The 20,978-nt window shown below is 42.9% G+C and overlaps 1 protein-coding gene across 3 annotated transcripts in view; it reads right to left on the bottom strand.

Annotated features, from left to right (window-relative positions):
• MICU3 (mitochondrial calcium uptake family member 3) overlaps positions 1 to 15,413 on the bottom strand; it is a 44,909-nt gene extending 29,496 nt beyond the window's left edge. Inside the window, exons 1-3 of one of the 3 annotated variants that reach the window (XM_048509684.1) lie at positions 15,039 to 15,413; positions 2,617 to 2,770; positions 298 to 329 (exon numbers count right to left, since the gene is read on the bottom strand). In XM_048509684.1, the coding sequence (XP_048365641.1) occupies positions 298 to 329; positions 2,617 to 2,770; positions 15,039 to 15,347 (495 nt within the window). In that variant the 5' untranslated portion in view covers positions 15,348 to 15,413. Of the gene's footprint in view, positions 1 to 297; positions 330 to 2,616; positions 2,771 to 14,912 lie in introns of all 3 variants that reach the window. The other 2 variants (XM_048509683.1, XM_048509685.1) reach the window with 2 other exon arrangements.
• Between the last annotated feature and the right edge of the window lie 5,565 nt (positions 15,414 to 20,978).

The following is a 20,978-nucleotide window of genomic DNA, read 5'->3' as shown; positions in this document are numbered from 1 at the left end:
TTGCTTAAAAATATTTTCTTTTATACAAACAGTTTATCTTCAGTCAAGTACTGCATATTCCTATACTTTGTTGGCAGCTGCAGCTGAAGGAATGCTTTAAAATCTGCACAGCCAAACAAATCTTCAATGGCTAAAGAAAATCTATGCTGGATAAAAGCTCCATCCATTTTTATCAACATTTGATGGCATCGAGAAAGAAGTCAGTGGGCTGCAAACTGGGAACTCCTGAGGCAGAAGTGGTTGTGTACTTGGTACCTGTACTAATTCTCCACTGTACAACAGAGCTATGAAACTCACCTGTTTTGAAAGGGACCTCAATTGTTTTGTTCCTAGAATGAAGACAAAAATAACTATTTATATAAAAAAATCTTCAAATGATTCTTATAGGCCAATTTCATGATCAGCATCACAATTTATCTTTTATAATCTCAGTCCTCAAACTCAGCTAAAAACTTACTGTATATACTTGAGTATAAGCTGACCCAAATATAAGCCGAGGCACCTAATTTTACCACAAAAAACTGGGAAACTTATTGACTTGAGTATAAACCTTCAAACTTGACTCAGTAGCAGCTAAAAACAGAAGATTTGGGAGCAAGATGAGATAGAGTTGCTTAACAGAGTTTGCACTAGGGATGAGCAGCTTTCCAGGACTCTAGGAACATAAATGAACCACTGTGTTCCTCCAAATGTAGAATAATTCTGGGATTCATAGCCATGTCAGCCTAAACTTTGCTCCAAAGAAAGCCTTTGTCTTCAGCAACATCAGTATTTGGCAGTATATTACTGTATGAAGAATTGTATTAATCCAGAATGCAACGCACCAATAACCCTTAGGAGAGAAATGCCTCAGTTTCTTTTAACACACACACAACTTAGTTGTAATGCTATGCAGGCTGTCCTGACAGCTTGTTTTTACGACTCTCTGGTGAGTTAGAAAAAAAGCAGCAACATGCTTACCGGATCCCCACAGCAGCCCCAGCTCCGGCCGCCATCTTGGAATTATTGCATATACACTTGAGTATAAGCCGAGGGGGGCCTCTTGAGCATAAAAATGTGCTGAAAAAGTCGGCTTATACTCGAGTATATACGGTAGTTTTAAACAAATTTAAGCCTCATTCATATGCACATGGTACTCTGGAGGGCATATTTTGGTCTGAATATTAGTCTGTTGGAGGTCGTTTGAACTAATAGTCCTATGAATGTCTACTTAAAATTAAGGCACAATTTAATTTACAAACTGCATGGCAATATACTCTTCACGGAAATAAGTATGGCTATTTTTAGCTTCATATCAAGCATGCCAGAGAAGTCACTGCCAACACTGACTCCCAGGTTCACTTTTAAGTTTGTCCATGTCGATATGTATCTGAGAATGGTTTGAATTGCTCAACAGAATGCATGTGATTACAAAAATGCATCATTAATTATAATACAGCTTACTCAAAAGTACACAATTCAAAACGGAAGCTATCAAATGTTAAAAACTCTGCTAACATTAAATCAGTTGGGCATAGGTAGCAGAATGCCACAGATAATGGAGCCACTACTGCCACAGTGACAAGCCTGCAACACGGTCTTGCAATCACCCAGCAACATAGCTATTACAAATTGAAGCTGTTCATGATATTGACTTTGGTATTTTTATTTTTAGGGAATGTGTTTTCCCAGGAGCCCAAGACCCTGATTCAGATCTGAACATCAACGTTCCTGTTGGGGGGGCTGCATGTGTTTTGATAAACATGTGTATAGCCCAGGGGTAGGGAACCTGCGGCTCTCCAGATGTTCAGGAACTACAATTCCCATCAGCCCCTACCAGCATGGCCAATTGGCCATGCTGACAGAGGCTGATGGGAATTGTAGTTCCTGAACATCTGGAGAGCCGCAGGTTCCCTACCCCTGGTATAGCCCTAGTGGGGCAAACAGAAGCCCTTGAATATGTTTTGGGTCCAGAAATGATAAGGGGGTTCCTTTCTCCCTGAGCTGGGGCTCTGATCCATATTTGGGCCTTGGATTCCTGGGAAAAAAGTTCCCTCACATTCTGATGTGTCTCTCTGCAAGGGTAGGGGACATAAATACTACATGCTAAGAATTGTAATGGGTAGTTTGGCCCCAAAAGGGAATGACAGGAGGGCTACCATGGTAAGATGTGGGGGGCCCCAAATCATTTCTGCCCTTATATTGTGGCATTTTTCTCTGAATCTGACAATGATGTCCAAGCAGGGCAAATTAACCCTAATTCCACAATACCGAAATAATTATGCCAGTATCATAGACAAAGCTATGAAAATGTTTCTATAACTATAGTCAAAGGAAATGGCAAAACTGTATGCATTAGAAAAATAATTTATTTGGCACTTGAGATAAGGATTTTACAGAGCGAATCTCAGTGATTCTCATAGGAACCATGAATCAAGCATTATTTGCATAATTCTTCTTGATTAACCGGGGATCACAAGCTAAACTTTAAGGACGCCTGTACTAATTGTATAAATATATGACAACTTTAACTGAGCCCATATAAAGAGACAGGTTGTAAATTAAATGTGTGGCATTTAATGATCATGCATAGTAACAGCCCCTCTGGTGTGCAAGGGGGTGGAGAACTATACTTACGTCTTGGTTCATCCTTCGTTAAAGACTGAATGAAATCACATGGTGTCATGAACAACTGGCCCTCAAATTCTAAACTGGCAAACATACGAAACCACTGTTCCCGGGAGGTTGCATAAACACCCAGATCTTCATAATCGGGCCTGTTTTCTGTGCCCTGTTAAGACAAAACAAAACATTAAAGAGTATAAGGCAGAGGTGGGATCCAACCGGTTCTCACCGCTTCTCTAGAAGTGGTTACTAATTTTTTCTGAGTGCCGAGAAGGGGTTACTAAAGCAACCCCCCTGCCCAATAGGGACTGGAGGTGCGTGTGTGCTGCGGCGCCACTGTTTGAATCCCACCACCATCGGAACCTGTTATTAAAATGTTTGGATCCCACCACTGGGTGTGGATTTATAAGTATTGTGGTTCTTTTACCTGTCCCCCAGAACCATCTCCTATCTCACACTCAAAACTGGCTCACCTTCTCTTTACCTCCAGTGCCCCAACCTGCTTCCTTAAATCATAGAATTCTTCCTTTTCTCCTTTGCATATGTTATGTGTGGTACATTCAGCTTTACGAAACATATGGCAGTTATCAACATGTATTGTTTTGCAGTACATACAGCCTTTGTGACAAAAGATATTAGATGGCGCTTATTGTTAAGGAAGTACAGTTTAGCTGTATTTTTAAAGAGTTACTGGTGCGCCTCTGCCTTGTTGAATGTAAAATAACTTGAAAGGAAGCAGCCTTCTATGACTATAGATTAGCAATTTATAATAATATAAGGGTAGAAATGACTATAGAGCAGTATATGGAATAGGAAAGAACTTGCGCCCATCAAGTATCAGAACTAGGGCTGCTATGAAGGCATGCTGCTTGGGAACAAAGATGGCAAAAGTGTGCTCAAGTCATGCACATTCAAACTTTTTTGTGTGTGAAACAGAATGGAAATCACACCCGACAGACTATGCAATGAGATCCAGGAAAGGACAAAAGCATCGGTGAGGTAATGGGTAAGAGTCAATAAGTGTTCAATTTCTATTCTTACTTTTGGAGATTATCTGATCCAAATCTCTTAGTAATTAGCGGCAAACCTCAAAAACTTTCATGAAAGCATATCCCTCTCAAAAGATTTTAAGACTTTTGTTTTCTAATCTTCTTGGCAATCTTACAGTGATCTTGTATCATGTTATAGCTCAGCACCTTTACAAAACTGGACATAGCCATTTCTCTCGAGCACACTGGCACGAATCTCTGATTAAATCCATTATGTTGTTGTTATAAACAGCAGATCTTAGTTCACCTGTGCAAGTCTTTAGAACCAGGTTGCTTAACAGGATTTTCCCAAAACCAATGTATCATAGCTTAGCAACTACAGTCATTTCTTCAAAAGTAATCTCTCTTTAAAACAAGAAAGGCCAAAAATAAGAAGTTTTGAAACTAATGCATCCATGTTAAAGAACTTTCCACCTATATAATCATAATTACAAGGATAGGGTGTTCAGAGAAAATCCAACTACTTTTTCCAGACCAATCCTATTGAGATCAGTGGGAGCTTCTTGTATAAACTGTTTAAAGACTGAATCTTTGGTATATAAACTCACATAAGCAACTATCGTCAGTTAATGTGCTCTCCCAGACAAGAGGTGACTATTTAGGTTTTTGAAAGTACAAAGTTGTTAAAATACTCACACTATCTGTGATTATTCAACAGAACTCCACTGAATCTGTCTTTCGTATTTCACTTTTTTCAATAAAGAGAAACTATTCAAATGCATTTAATCTTCAGTGGTCTAAGTACCTCTAAGAAAATGTTTTTTGGAATGACATTACTGTTCTATTTTTTTTAAAGAAGAGAAGCAGGTTAAAATTGGTTATAAAGTTTCCAAGCTACTAATGTCTAGTGTATCATAGCTTCTCAAGTTTTGTTCTCAAGAGGACTACTTCAGTGGATATCCAACAACCCAATTCAAAATCGCAGAGTGGGACAGAATTAGGAAATGAACTCCCCATGCAAGTGTATCTCAAGGGTCTTCCTCTGTTCCTGTGGCCTTTGATTTTTCCTAGCATTATTGTCTTTTCCAGTGACTCCTGTCCTCTCATAATTTGACCAAAATACAATACCCTTAGTTTAGTCATTTTAGTTTCTAGGCAGAATTCAGGCTTGATTTGATCTAGAACCAACAGACTTAATTGTCTTTTTGGCAGCCCATGATACCTATAAATTTTTTTTCCACAACCAGATTTCAAATGGATCATTTTTTCTGTTAGTTTTCTTTATCACCCAACTTTCACATCCATACTCTTAACATTTTATATGCTGGATTGAGTCTTGCTTCTGCCAGTTTGCATGGCCAGTGTATTTCTTCTAGCCTGACCAATTTAGAAATTATGCGTTTTACACTGTTCATTCTATAAAGGAAATTTAGGTTGGATAGGAAAGTATTGCATATATAGGAAAGTATTGCACTTTCCCTCCTCCAACTTTCTTGTTCAGAAAAAAGGGGATTTCCCCCCCTATGGCTTTAAAAATTCTGGAAATTTTACATTTCTAGGTAATGTCAGTCTCAGCAGCCTCTTTCCCTCCTGCCACCAAACCACCTTTGCCCATCCCTGCCCATATCATCCTCCCAAAGGAGATGCAGGAGGTGGCAGTTACAGGAGTAATTTGCAGGCTTTTTAGTTGCCAGGGTTACAGAGAAGGCCCAGTCAGGATAAGGTTCTAGGGAGAGAACCCAAAAGAGGTCTGGTCAAAATGGAGGGCAAAGAGTATGGCTGGAGAAAGGATGGCACTTAACAACAACGGACTGAGGAAAATGAAGTTGGTTTTCAGTGTGTGCAATTATCTTCAGTATTTCCAGATAGATTCACAAATAAGGAATTAGGAAATGCAAAGAAGGAACAGGGATGAACTTCAAGCTCCAAAAAAGTTGTAGCCTAGCACTGAGCTTTGTAGAGGACAGGGGGCGAATTCCATGAAGCCTCCCTCTTAGTCTGAGAAACCTTTTTTCCAACTTAAGTTTCTCTTCCTCAAGTCATTCAGTCATTTATACAGATCCTTCTTCAGCAGAATCTATTTGGCTCTAGGTGTGCGTGTTGTGGGCAATCAAGACAAGTCACTTCCAATTTATGGCGACCCTGTGAATTAAAAATATCAGAACGTCCTATTGTTAACAGCCTTGCTCAGCTCTTGCAAATTGAGGGTTGTGGCTTCCTTGACTGAGTTAATCCATCTCATATCGGGGCTTCCTCTATTCCTGCTACTTTCACCTTTTCCTAGTATTAATGTTAAGTTTGCAAAACTTGTTAATGATAGGATGTTTTGGATTCAAAGAGTCACTGTGAGCTGGAAGCAACTTGACAGTACTTAATATGCAGCATTATTGTCTTTTCCATGAACTCTTGCTCTAGCTACGCTTTAGAGAAAAATTGGCTAGCCTGAGACAAATCAAAATAGCTTTGTGACACTTTAAAGATTAACTGGTGCAGGTGGCTAAAAAGAGGAGGATGAGGAGGATGCTGGTGATGTGGGGCCAAAGTGGGAGGAAAGGCAGGCGGGGTTGGCCTCCTCGGTGGGCACTGTTAATCCACCAACAGTTTTCTAAGATCCCGTTGCATTTGTTCGTACAATAGGCTTTACTGCTTGTCAGCAATAAATGAAAAGACTGTGAGATCAGTGGATTGGGTTCATTTTTCCTAGCTGTCCATAGTAAGCATTACGTACCAACTGATATTTCTGAGTTGTCTTCAAGGGTAGTCCCATGTGGCCACAGACTAGGCTCAAGGTTACTACGGCCTGGATCCACTTAGCCAGATCAGCTGGGTAGTGAGCCAATCTCCATATTCAGTAGAAAAGGCATTTGTCACAGCTGAATACAACTACCGGTACTTCTTCAGCAATAACTGGGGTGAAACGTGTCTGTTCACCTTTAACCACTTGATCACAGCTGTCAGGCTATATATTTCAAATTAACATTTAAAGTACCACTATGCCTCATCTTTAGATATTGTTCTGAATTTATCCACTGGGGCCTAAGTGGACTACAAACTCCTCAAAAACAGGGATCCGCACAACAGCTGGAAGGTGGATCTGTTTTTTTCGGAGTAGCACAGAGGTTGAGGTCACTCAATCTCTGTGGTTTCAGATTTACAAGGATAGCAGAGGTACACTGGCCATATGAACAGGCCGAAGCAAGTCTCTCTGTTTAGCCCAGCACTTAAAATACCCTGGACAGCAAGATCCTCCACCTGTACTGCGCTTCATCCCGCCATATATAGCCCCAATTGTGAAAAGCACGATAAATGCTCAGCCAGTTATCTGGCTCACTACAAGCCACCAGCTTAGCGTTGTATCACTACCGAGCTGCTTCCTCATCAGTTCGCCATTTCTGCACTAGATGTGGGAGAACCTGGAGAACTGTTGGTCTTGGAACCAGCTCTAAATGGCAAGGGCTAGTTTCCACAGGGTTTGTAGCACTGACAGCATTGTCTGGAGCTGGGTATCCAGAGGCACATCCTCCAGTTGAGTGCCTGGATCAGGGAGGCACAGGTTTTGGAGAGAATCTGGTAATATCATGCATCCCCTGGGCCTACAGATCGTCTCCCAGAGAGGTCCCTAGCTCATCCTGGTTGAACTCAGATGTAGTCCAGGTCTGGTTCTAGGAAAGATCATGCAACTATAAACGTTATCAATTAACTAAGATTTGTTACATATTTGTAATATCTCTGTTACTAGATAGTACGAAATCTAAATTCTGTTCTCATAAAGTATAATGATAGTGTTAGAAGCACTGCTCATTTTACTAAAGTATCATTTAAAACAACAGCCTTGCCAAAGAATGACATCATTTAATTCTTAGATTTTTTTTAAGAAAGAAGAAACAAGTGGTTCATTGCCAACAGTTGGTATAATATTTCCTTAAGGCCAGTAATTCAAATACTTCCGCTCTAATTTTTTAAAAAGTGATTTTCCCATGGAGGAAAGGCTGAACACCAGATAAAAGATCTACTGAATGCAAACCAATGCCAAGATGCCCCAAAGATGTAAGTCAGCAATTATATTCAAACAATATAGACTTTGGGGTGCTGTGTGGTTTCCGGGCTGTATGGCTGGCAGAAGTTGCCAGCCACAGATGCAGGTGAGACGTCAGGAGAGAATGCTGCTAGAAGCACCCCAGTGATTTCAGCCATGAAATCCTTCGACAATACAGACTTTCTGATCCCTAAACATACACTAGGATACAACTGTACCAAATGTTTCACAATATAAAAATAATCATTTCATCATGCATTATTTCTACACCGGATCAATAATTCAACTGAGGTTCTGATTAAATCATTGGAAACCACAAAAAACTCAACGCATTATGGCAAAAGAATGTACCAGGCCCAAGTACAGTTTGGCACTCCCTTTTCAGACTAAAATGTTACTGCATAGATAAATTGCAGGACACACAGAATTATAGCCAGCTGTGAAGTGTCACCTGAATGTTACACCTCAGTCAAGAATACAAGCACTAACTGTACAACATACTTTCATAAAAAGTCAATCGGTAGGAAAAGATAACAGTATATTCAACCTTCATGCCAAATTCAGATCTCTTTTATCTAAGAGTCTTGCAGGAGATTTTAATTTTAAATGAGCAATTTTCACATTCCTTGATGCCAAGTAAAGTTGTTTGAAATTAATGTGATTTTGTACAAACGAAGGAAAAGAAAACAGTTTTAAAACTTGTGTTTTATTTGGCTCCAGGCTAACATACTATGTTCCCAAGTAGATAAAAGTGGTATAATTTTGTTTGCTTGCTGGGTGGCCAAGAGGTTAAACATCAGTTTTTTAGTGTGGGAAAATCCCAAGACAGACAAAACTATTTTGGTGCTTAGAAAAATTTGGAGTCTCCAGAGAGTACCCAATGGTCCTGCTATTTGATTCTCCTTAGTGCTGAAGATTTTACATAAATATTCTGAAACACAGTAGAAATAAATAAAAATTTTAAGTTTCTCCTGTAATTTGAAAAAGAGAGGAACTTTAGTCAAATATCAGAATCTATCCATTAGTATCCTGTCTCCAAAACTGAGTCATACCAAATGTTGATATTCTAACATATTTACATGTTTCACATGCACCATAAAGCTTGTATTTTGGTCCCATTTATCAAAGAGCACTGTGTATTACCTGTACTGTCACATTTATTATACCTTTCATCTGAAACCAATATATGTATGTTAGTGCAAATGCTATGTTACAATTCAATGTCTCACACTGTAGCTACCACATATCGCATAAAACAATATGCTTTAGCAATATACACACATACAAATCTACAAATTCCAGGAAAAACAAATGGTCTGCAGCTCCAGGGTAGCGAATCTCAGGTTTTCCTGTAGCATACATGTAACGGTCGATCTCCATTCCAACAGAGCACCTACCACCCTTTACATCTCTCTGTTTCAGGTAATCTCTGACTTGTTACTTATGGAACATTTACCTTGGGCTTTTTAATCATGTGGTGGGGCTGAAGTGTGATCTCCTCATGTTTCTTTGTTTACACGCGAGGAGGCAGCCTAGACCTCCCCACAGCTAGTCTCTACAGGCCTCAGTTTTCATGATTCTCTTAACTCTGCCACTCTTAATAATACAGATCAGATAATACTCAGTAGCCCCAATACTATAGAACTGATATTCTGTAGCCCCAATACTACAGAACTTAAAGATCCCTGTCTTTCCCCACACAGACACCCCCCCTCTCCCCCCCCCTCTCTCTCACTGCTGTTGTGGAAGAGCGTGTTGTTTTTAAAAAGAGGCTTGTCTGGAAAAAAATGAAAAGCCCTCCTGATCATCAGGGAGGGCAGAAGCAGAGCAGGAGAGGTGGGCTGGAGTCAGAAACCCTGCCGGTACTGTCCTTGCAAAAGAGAACTCTGTTATATCAATATATTGAAATATTGATATGAGTGTTTAGAGAAGGAAGGAGCCAGCAACATGGAAGGAGGCAAGGGGGAAGGCATGGGGGAAGGCATGGTGTGAAGAGTGGGAAGGGGGGAGCTAGGCAGGCTGGCAGTGGGTGGAGGGAAGCGATCTGGGGCAAAGCTGTGCTCACTGGAAAATCTCCCCACTGGTGACGAAGCAAAATGAAATTCGTGGTACATGTGGTCTTGTATGCCTTGAAGAGACTAAAAAGTGGAAGTGAAAGTGGGGCATGAGGAAATATGCCCGTATAAGAAATTTTGTTGCAACAGACATCTGCCCCCATCATGCAGCAGTTGCTTTGTACATTATCAGCCTCTCCCTGAGTTACATGTAGGTCAGATCATCACATTTTCCACCCTTCTCTTGTTTTAAAATATATATAGACCCATGAGCATTTCCCCTCTCAGGTTCTCTCTGCCACTCACAGAGACATCAGCAGCAAAGATAGCCAGCCCCCTTTAGTAACAGGCCCTCACAAACACTTCACAGATTTATTGGAGTTGGGGCTCACCCACTGTTCCACTCACATGCTGCCACCATTTATTGATATCCTAAACATATACAGACTGAGATCTTCAATGGTATATGTGTGGGGGTGTTTTTCCTTGGACACACAGTCCACATGGATAAACAAAAAAGGCAACATTTATTGTTTCAGCATAACACTAAAGAAAGTAAGGTACAGGTTGCAATATTTCAGTCCCATTGGACTTTTGAACTGTTCCCCTTTTCCAGCCCCTTGGATTTCGTGTTATAAATTCAATCTGTCTAGTCAGCAATACTTATACTAATCTTCACCTCAGCTTCATTCAAACACACTGTTTTCTCTCCCACTCCCTAGCTGCCAATTTCCAACTATTCTCTCAGCTACTGTTTTCCACTGCCTTTTCCCAACATCCTGTCAACTCTCATTGGTTGCTCTTACAGAGAGGCGGATACCAACCTGTCCATCACAATATAATTTTAAAGAATGTTGCCAGAAGCCAAACAGTACTTTAATACACTTTGATTTTCTATATCCTTCTCCTTTAAAATGTCAAGGAATTATATATCTTCACAAAGTTGTTGCTTTTGCCATCAAGCCACAGCTAACTTATGGGGTCTGTGTAGGGTTGTCAAGGAAAGCAGCATCCAGAGGTGGTTTTCTATTGCCTGTCTCCCCACCACAATCCTGGTATTCAGTGAAGGTCTCTCATCCAAATATTAACCGAGGCTTACCCTGCTTAGCTTCTGAGTTCTGACGAGAGGAATGCGTTTTTTTTTCAGTCCAATAAATTCCATTCTAATTACAGCAAACACCATGCTTATACAAGTAGCACGGCACAGTAGTACCTTCAGGGGCAAATGCTCTATTCCACAAACCTTGCAGTGTTCACTGATTGGTTACAAATCAGTTAATTTAAATTAGTGTCTAAAATCCACTTAATAGGTTGGGGTGGGTGGGTGTGTCAACTGCTCTCAGTCCACATGCTTAAATATGATCCAAAGAGTCTGTTTCAACAACATCACTAGAAAAACATGAAATAAAATAAGTTAATCCTCCTAACTTAAATCATGAGATACTATATGGACTTACAGCTGAATGTCACAGACCAGACACTACAGCTATGATCTTTATTTTGCCCCAACACTGTTAACATGCCACCTCTATAAACACCTCCTCCAAAGCTAAACTGCATTATCTGTTTGGGCTTCATGCATGTGGTAAAGTTTTCAGAGTTTCTGGAAATGTAAGCGGCAAAGCTATCTATTACATTTTAGCCCTCTCTAAAGAGATCAGGGCAGTATAAATAATTCTCCCCTCTTCTGTTTTATTATCACAGCACCCCTGTAAGGTAGATTACCGTAGGTTGACAGAATGACAGGCCTAAAGCCATGAAGTATGCTGCATGTGAGGATCTGAACCCAGATATCCCAAATCCTGGTCCAACAATATAACTGCTATGCCATATAGGCAGATACTTTCATCTAAATAGCTTTGGACTATATGAAATTCAGAATACCTTTTTGCTATGTTAAAACATTGGACTCCTGAGATTATTCACAGAATTCCTGACATCATCAGAATCCTACACTCTCATACTTCCCAGTGCCTCTATTACCACAGTGTCAGTTATTATTTTTTTTGAGGGAAAAAAAATCCCACAGGATTTTCAACACAAATGATGCAATTCTGGGCTGTATCAATATGAGTATAGTGTCTGGATTGAGTGTCTAGATATGATTGAAGTCTACAAAATTATGCATGGGGTAGAAAATGTTGACAGAGAGAAATTTTTCTCTCTTTCTCACAATACTAGAACCAGGGGGCATTCATTGAAAATGCTGGGGGGAAGAATTAGGACTAATAAAAGGAAACACTTCTTCACGCAATGTGTGATTGGTGTTTGGAATATGCTGCCACAGGAGGTGGTGATGGCCACTAACCTGGATAGCTTTAAAAGGGGCTTGGACAGATTTATGGAGGAGAAGTCGATTTATGGCTACCAATCTTGATCCTCCTTGATCTGAGATTGCAAATGCCTTAACAGACCAGGTGATCGGGAGCAACAGCCGCAGAAGGCCATTGCGTTCACATCCTACATGTGAGCTCCCAAAGGCACCTGGTGGGCCACTGCGAGTAGCAGAGAGCTGGACTAGATGGACTTTGGTCTGATCCAGCTGGCTTGTTCTTATGTTCTTATGAGGGATGTTATTGTACCTCTGTATTCTACACTGGTTAGACCTCACCTGGAATATTTGGTACAGTTCTGGGCACCGCAATTCAAGAAGGATATTGACAAGCTGGAACGGGTCCAGAGAAAGGCAACCAAAATGGTGAACCATCTGGAATCCATGTCCTATGAGGAGAGACTTAATGCAATATTTCAGGGTATGTTTAGTTTGGATTAAGAGGTGCCATGATAGCCATGTTTAGATATCTGAAGGGATGTCATGTTAGTGAGGGAGCAAGTTTGTTTTCTGCTGCTCAAGAGACTTGGACCAGGAGTAATGGGTTCAAGGTGAAGGAAAAGATATTACACCTAAACATTAGGAAAAAATTCCTGACAGTAGGGGCTGTTAGTGGAATGCACTAGCTCAGAGTGTGGTGGAGTCTCCTTCTTTGGAGGTTTTTAAAGAGACACTGGATGGCCATCTGTCAGGAGTGTTTTGATTATGTGTTCCTGCATTGCAGGGGGTTGGACTTGATGGCCCTTGGGGTCTCTTCCAACTCTATGATTCTATGATTAAGCAGAAGTGATTTGCCAGTGCTTTCCTCTGCAGCCTTCCTTGGCGATCGCCCATCCAAGTACTGACCCTGCTTTGCTTCGAGATCTGAGGAAATCAGGCTATACTATACTGTTCAATATCCCATCTGCTGATTCTATTCCCACACATCATTATCACTTTTCCGTTCCATCTGAGACAGAATTGTATGTTTCACTTGATGAAACATTAGGATCACAGGGACTGGGGAGCCAAGAAGAAAACACAGCGGCAACACCGCAGAGGCTTTCTTGCTGTAAACTCAATCCTATGCATAGTCTCATGAGGTACAAAAAAGTAGTTAGCCAATTGAATCAAATGTTGCACTGTTTTTGAAAGTTAAACAAACACAAATCTGCAAGCATTCTTTATAGTCAGTTTCACTAATGAAGAAAAGAGAAAAACAGAAAACAAAAATTCCTGCTTGTGAAAACAGAAAACAAACATTCCAGCCACAATGATCTTATTCTGCCCATTGGGGGAAAATGTGGAGTGGTACTCAGACCTGGGGAAACATCATAAAAACCTTCATGAACCCAATTTAGTCACTCTAGTACACTATAACCGGAACAGGGAGGGATACCACTGAATTATTGGGCATGTATCTCAGGGAGAAGTCAGGGCTCACTTCCACCCCAAAATTTCTGTTTCACCAAAACTTCTTTGGAATTTTCATTTTCTATTCCAACAGAATCTGATAATACAGATTCTGGTTTGAGATGTGAATCTTGATCGTAATGAAATTCAGTTTTGGTATAACTTCATTTTTCCCCCTTTGGTTTTTTTCATATCAGTCTGGTTTTTGATTGACAATATGTCCACAGAGTTAATAGAGCTGAAACCATCCCTACCATAAATCTGCACAAAGGACAAAACCCTTACCTTACCTTGATTATCATTAGTATATAAACTATAGAATACAACCTCTTCCCCACAGTTTAGTATTGTACACAGGCTTCTTCTAGAGGCAATCAGCAAACCATGATAAAGATATGCAAATTTTTTCCAAGGCTGTGGATTAATTTGGATCATGTAATGCTGAGATTTACAGCTTGCCTAGATTGCAGGCTGTTTGACATGCAAAACTGTGAACGCAGTTTTTTTGATAGTCAGTGTCTCCACTGTTAGATATCTGTAATGTAAACATATCAATATTTCATTGTAAGAAAACATGGAAAATAAGGCCTCCTGCTAACTGCCACAGATATTCACTTTAATCTTTATTATGTGAACAAAACTGTGGACATACTATTACCAACTATTAAACATTTAATGATAACTGGATGACTTATTCCCTAATGGCTCCAAGTTAGGCAAGCTTTTTTCCGCATTTGATAAACTGCCATTCAAATGTATTAATCTGGTGTCTCTCTTGGTCTGAAAAAAATTACTACTCAGTACACACTTCTTCCTCTGGACCACTTCAAACATAAGGAATTTCCCACATGGGGGAAAAAGTAAAAGTAAAGAATAAGAATGGCAACTGCACATAGTTAAGCCAATGCAATGATCATTCAGACCTATTTTTTGTGGGTACAGTATAATTGCACTAGAAAGCTGCAGCCATTCACAACTTTCTATCCTGGTTGGAGGAAATGATTTTCCTACGCTGAAATGATTCCCACATGGGAAAATTATAAGGCTTGAGGTGACCAATATAACAAATCATCGCAACCAAGTGCGTCACCAAAAACATCAAGGACAAGAGGGAGAGGAGGAGGCAGGCGGAGAAACAATTCTGAAGACCACCCCATCCAGGGACAGGAGTTCTCCCTGCTTATCTGCCCCCCCCTTCCCCAACAGCTGCTGTGATCGGACATGCTGACTCCAGCAATGGGCCGCCTGCATGGCAGAGAAGGAGGAGGGGACTGCAGGGTGAAGGCGCTTGCCTCTGCAATCACAGCTGCTTCTGCCAAAAAGAAAAAAAAAAGGTCCACGCCTTCTATGCCGACAGGGAGAGCTGTACCTTTCACAGTGTCGCAGCAGGCAGAAATCCCCAAGGTAAAGCTTGGTGCTCAATTAAAGGACAGAAAGCCTGGCAGCCCTTCAAAGAGCAGCCCCTCCCCCCATAGGTAACAGCACTGTAGACCCTTCCTGCCCACCTGGAGCATCCCCCGAGGCAGCCGCCCTCCAGCACCGCCCCTGGAGCAGCAGAGGGGAGGGCAGAAGAGGCCGGCCAGGGCGGGGCTCTCTCGCTTCTCCGCTCTCTGCCCTTCTCGCATACCCACCGTCGTCTCCTTGGCAGCCGCAGCTACAGGGATGGGCAGCAGCCCTCGGCCCTGCGCAGCGTCGCCGAGCCCGCCCCGCGTCGCCGGCCGCTCCTCGTGGAAGCGCTCCCGCAGGAACCAGCCCAGCGCCCCGCCGGCAGCCCCTGCCGCCGCCGCGACGCTCAATCCGCTGGGCCACCCGTCGCTGCCGGAGCCAGCGCTGGAGCCCCGCAGCCGCCGGCAGCCGTGGGCCGGCTCGGGGCCGCCGTCGCCGCCGACGCCTTGGAAGCGACACCGCCGCCACCGCAGGAGACCCCGCAGCGCTGCCATAGTGCCGGCTCGGCGAGGGGCTAGCCAGCGCCAAGCAGCCGCCGCCGCGGGCAAATATCGCGAGAGCAGAGGTGTCAAGCTCGAGAGGAGAGGTTCCCCGGCTTCCCCAAGTCCCGTTATTCCGCGCGCCTCTCCCCTCCCCCTGGCGCCGCTTCCCTCCCTCGCTTAGGCCGTGTTGCGTCTGCTTCATGCCTGTTATTCCCTACTGCAGCTTGCTGTGCATTTCATATAATTTTTGCTATTGACAAGAAGATGACATTTATTTATGGTATAATAAAGGTGCAAACACGGGGTCATTATGGCAGAATAAAGGTGCAAGCACCGGTTCATTGCTGAGCCATCGGGAGTGCCGTCACACCATGATGTTTACTAGGTTGACTATGTCTACTGGTTGGTTTGTCATTGGTTCCCCAGCTATCTGCACTTACCCCCAGCCTTCATTTTATTGACAATGGAAAGCTGAGTCAACCTGAAGCTGGCTACCTGAACGGACCCGACTTCAATCAGAATTGAACTAAGGTGGAGCTTTGGCTACAGTATGGCAGCATATCACTGCGCCATGGGGCTTCTTTATGGTCTCTTAACATATTCCCCTTGCACATCTAAATTCTCCTTCACAAGTACTCCTTTGTCCATTTTCCAGGGTTTAGTCAAAGAAGTTGCAGTGGTTCGGTGGTGTGGCATCTCCTTTTTATGTGTGATGTGAGACATGGGGATCTGAGACCCTGCAGAACTGTTGCTGGTCAGATGGTGACTTTGGCTGAGCATCTGCTTTGCATGCAGAAGGTCCCAGGTTTGATCTCCAATTGAAAGGGTTTAGATAGTTGGGGATGGGTAGAACTTCTACTTGAGACCCTGGAAACATCTGAGACATCTAACTCAGTTTAAGGTAATGTTATTTTTTTTGTGGGAACTCTACTGGAGAGGTGCTGCTACTCAGACAAGACAATACTGACTGGTACACCAATGGCCTGACTCAGGGCTGATTAGTACAAAGTCTACATGGGAGATGCCTGGACTACTAATTCCCATTTGTGTAGGGGCTGGAATATATGAGGACCAGTGAATACCAAAAGAGGAGGTTTGAGCCTTTCCCTGTGTGTCACTTATCTTCACCTGAAACTGCTCTGAGAGCCACTTGTTTCCTCAACAGGGCAAATAATGGCTACCCACGGCCATCTCAAATCAGGAAAATAGAAGCCTTAGAAGAAAATAGAAGACAATAGAAGTTCCTTCTGCCCATGCACCATGGTCCTGATCCAAATCAGGCTCTAATGTGCCTGGAAACTGAGCTCCCAGGTACAAATTCCAGGTACAAAGTGGTGACCACATTTGCCACATCTGATTCATGAGCAATTTCATTGTGTCCACTTCCCTTTTAAAGCCTTCCAGTTGGCGGCCATGTTCACATTCTGGGGCAGTGCATTCTACGGTTTAATTATGTGTTATGTGAAGAATTACTTCCTTTTACCTGAATCCCCCACCCTTCAGCTTCAATGGATGGTCCCAGATTATGGGAGAGGGAGGAAAGTTTTTCCCTGCTCACTTCCTCCACACCATGCATAATTTTATAAACCTTTTCACGTCTCCTATTACTCACTTTTTTTCTGGGCTAAATTGATTCTTAGAGGGCAGCTGCTGCTGTAGCCCCTCCTGATCATTTTGGTTGTTCCATTCTCTGCTTTTTCAAGGTCTACAATATGCTTTTTTTCCAGGTGTGGTGACCGGAACTGAACACGATATTCTTCCACCATGTAAATACAGATTCTGAGTCATGAGCAACAACCACACAACCTTCATTAGGCATTTAAAATAGAGCGTTACCAGACATTCATAAAGTACAAATCAAGAGTACATTCGAAACGCAGACAGAAAGACGGTATATAGCAGTCATGAGCACTAATCAGCCATGTTAGGAAGCAGCTTGCTGTTTTGCAAGCTGCAGGTATGTTTTTTGAGCTGTTGATGACAATTAGGACAATTTTTTTTTATAATATGGCTTTATTTCAAAGAGCAAATGTGGACCAAAGCACAAATTTTGTTATCATTTGAGAAATGCTTGTAGGTGTGAGACTAGGATGGGGGAGACCCTAGTTCAAATCCCCATTCATCAATCAAGTCTTTCAGTAAATTTGGGCCACTCTTGCACTTTTAACTTTGATTTATATAATTGCTGTGATGATTAAATAGGAGGAGAACGATATATGCTTCCCTGACACCTGAGCTACTTGGAGGGTGTACTTTCTGACCCTAGCATAATAGAAGACATATTTTTCTGATTCAGACCCAGGTCTAGATCAGTGGTTCTCAACCTTCCCAATGCCGCAACCCTTTAATAGGATCATTCGACCCCCAAAGGGATCGCGACCCACAGTTTGAGAACCACTGGGCTAAATGGACTGTAATGTAGTCTCTAACGTTCCCTCTGGTGTATGGTAAGTTTCATGCTAGTGGCTTAAATTGAGGGCTGGTTTGGATTGAGACCATAGCTTGTGAAGGCGCTTGAGTTTCCTTCTGTGCCATTTTCCTTACATGAAGTGTCCCCTAGAGGGCATTGTTTGCCCCATTAGAGAAACCTAAGTTATCCGATCACTGTACCTCAAGGGTAAATTGCAGCCCTGAGGATGTTTTAGGTCAGAAGAACAGTGCAAGGTTTGTCCCTCTCCCATTATATCTAATTTTTTACTCAGCTTGAGTCTTGCGTTCAGAAGAAAAGCGGAGCAGAAATGTTTTAAATAAATATTCACAAAAACTTCTGAGATAGATTGGGCTGAGATTGTGCAACTGGCCCAAGGTGACCCAATAAGTTTCTATAACAGGGTGAAGATTTGAACAAAAATATCCTTATGTCTCGTCTGACTGTCTTTTATGTCCCACTGGTTCTTGGGCAAAATTTTAGAATGGGAAGTCCCAGGGCTGGAGCGAGGGGGAACTCGCCCATGGCACATGTGTACCCTGTGCCCCCTGCCAGGCCCTTACTTCTCCACGCCCCTTCACCCCACTCCATGCCCTTGCCAAATCCCTGCACCAGCGCATGCCAGGTGCTTAGTGCACCACCCCCGTCCCCTTGGCACTACGCCACTGGGAAGTTCCTAGACTTTGGAATGCTGTAGGTATGCTCTGTATCCAAGTCATTATCTTGTGTCCAAGGAATGGATCCCTGTATCCAAGAAGAAGACAGTCATTAGCTTTTGTCCTCTCCAGAGTCTCAAGCCGATTGGGTGATATCAACACCACTGATATTTAAGGTCACTGGGGATCTTAAAACAGAGCAACAGTGTTTTTCACCACTGTTTTGATGCTCCGTAGCTTTGTAATTAAGATGGGGAGCAGATGGTAGCTGGAAAAATGTTTGAAGATGGACACTGGTTCTAAGAGACTGCCACTGTAGTTAATTAAATTACTAATTAGCTTGAGATATGCCTTGGAATTTTTTTATATAGCATATTATTTTCATTATTCCTGTTGCCTGTTTTTAAAATCTCAAATTGAGATTTGTATTTATCATTTCTAACCATGTTAAAATCTACAGATACCTGTTTCCTTGAAGTTGGAATCTTCAGTCATTAATTTAATGACTTTTCAGTAGCACCTCGAGGCTAATCTTTTGTTCAATTGAAAAAAATGCACATCTGTAACTACTTAAGTTTAAATGTGTTCATCAGACCCTCCCATTGAGATGGTTTCTTAAGAACAGAAGTTCATTTTAATTGCACAGTAAGTATAAGATTCCAGGGTGATTGAAGATATTGTGTGCCAGCAACTGAACTCTCATATGACAAAGTGAATGTTCCCGTTCCACAGTTAGAAACTTTAAAGAACCAAAGATCATACTATGTAACATATCAATTTCTATTTCTGTCTCTTTACAGTGTAGCAAAAATAGCCTTAAAATATACCTGACATATCTAAACAATAAGCAGAAATGAGAAGTGTGGAATAATTAAATTATTTATCCCATTTGTTGCACTTATTGATTTAATATATATCTGAATGGATCTTAGTGAAGAAGGAATTTGCTAAAATGTGAGAGCCAGCGTGGTGCAGTGGTTAAGAGCAGCTGAATTCTAATCTAGAGAACTGGATTTGATTCAGACTCTTATCTGGTGAATCTGATTTGTTTCCTCACTCCTACATTCCTGCTGGGTGACCTTGGGCTAGTCACAGCTCATTTAGAACTCTCTCAGTCTGACCTACCTCACAAGCAGGGACGTAGGTATAGATTTTTATGGGGGGGTTCAGGGGATGGGGCCAGCCCCCCACCTGCCCCTGGGGGCGTGGCCACACCTCCCCAAGCTCCACCCCCAGCCTCAGTGCTTATAAATGCAGCTCTCCGAGGTCGGGGACGGCAGACTCCCCTGCCCCACCCTCCCCCGCCCCCCACCAGCTGGTCTCCCAGCCGGCAGGCCCTTATGCCCCCACTCTAGGCAGAGGCGTAGCTAGGGAAAATGGAGCCCGGTGCAAAATCTGAGTTTTGTCCCCCCCCCCCATGGGTGGCCGCTGTGATGCTGGAATCCACCCCCAAACAGCATCACTTTCAATGGTGTCCACCTTAAAGGGAGAATCTGGGGTCCCCAGTTAAAACAACATTGAAAGTGATGCTGTTTTGGGGTGGATTATCTCCCACCCTGAAACAGCATCACTTTCAATGTTTAAACTGGGGACCTCAGATTCTCCCTTTAAATCCATGCCGAAGGGGGTGGATTTAAAAGGAGAATCTGGGGAAATTTGGGGGGTGCCTGCTGTCAGGGGTGCAATTGTTAAGCTAGCACAATGATGGCGAACCTTTTTGAGACCGAGTGCCCAAATTACAACCCAAACCCCACTTATTTATCGCAAAGTGCCAACCCCGCAATTTAACCTGAATGCTGAGGTTTCAGTTTAGAAAAAACTGGTTGGCTCCCTCTTCCTCCGCCACACCTGTTTGAGCAGGGGCCAGCCTGCTCTAGCCTCCAGCAAGTCCCACGCGCACTGCTCTGTGCCTCTCTAGCATCTCTGCCTCCATTGTGCCCCCCCTTGGGCAGCAGCCACCCAGAGCACAAGAACCAGGCCCGCCAGCTGAATCCTCCCTGCTCACCGCGGTGCGCGCACATCGTGCTCAGTGGCCCAGGACAACCTAGATGTGTGTGTGGGAGTGATTTTCCACCCCCCACAGTATGCGTGCCTACAGAGAGGGCTCCGAGTGCCGCCTCTGGCACCCGTGCCATAGGTTCGCCATCACTGAGCTAGCAGCACCAAATTTCAGGGTATCTTTAGGAGACTCTCCTAATGATACCACCCAGGTTTGGTGAGGTTTGGTTCTGGGGGTCCAAAGTTATGGACCCTCAAAAGTGTAGCCCCTGTATTCTATTAGCTCCCATTGGAAACAATGAGGGATGGGGGCACCCCCTTTGGGAGACCATAGCTTTGGATCCCCTGGACCAAACTTCACAAAACATGGGTGGTATCAGTAAGAGACTCTCCTGATGATACCACCTAGATTTGCCGAAGTTTGGTTCAGGGGAGCCAAAGTTATGGTTCCTCAGAGGTGTAGCCCCCATCTTCTATTAGCTCCCATTGGAAACAATGGGGGATCGGGCACCCCCTTTGGACCCCCTGAACCAAACTCACCAAACCTGGGTGGTATCATCA

Source organism: Sphaerodactylus townsendi, linkage group LG10, assembly GCF_021028975.2.
Source record: "Sphaerodactylus townsendi isolate TG3544 linkage group LG10, MPM_Stown_v2.3, whole genome shotgun sequence".
In the NCBI taxonomy this organism is placed as follows: Eukaryota; Metazoa; Chordata; class Lepidosauria; order Squamata; family Sphaerodactylidae; genus Sphaerodactylus; species Sphaerodactylus townsendi.
Note: the sequence above shows the minus strand (reverse complement) of the source record. Positions and strands in the feature narration are given on the sequence as shown.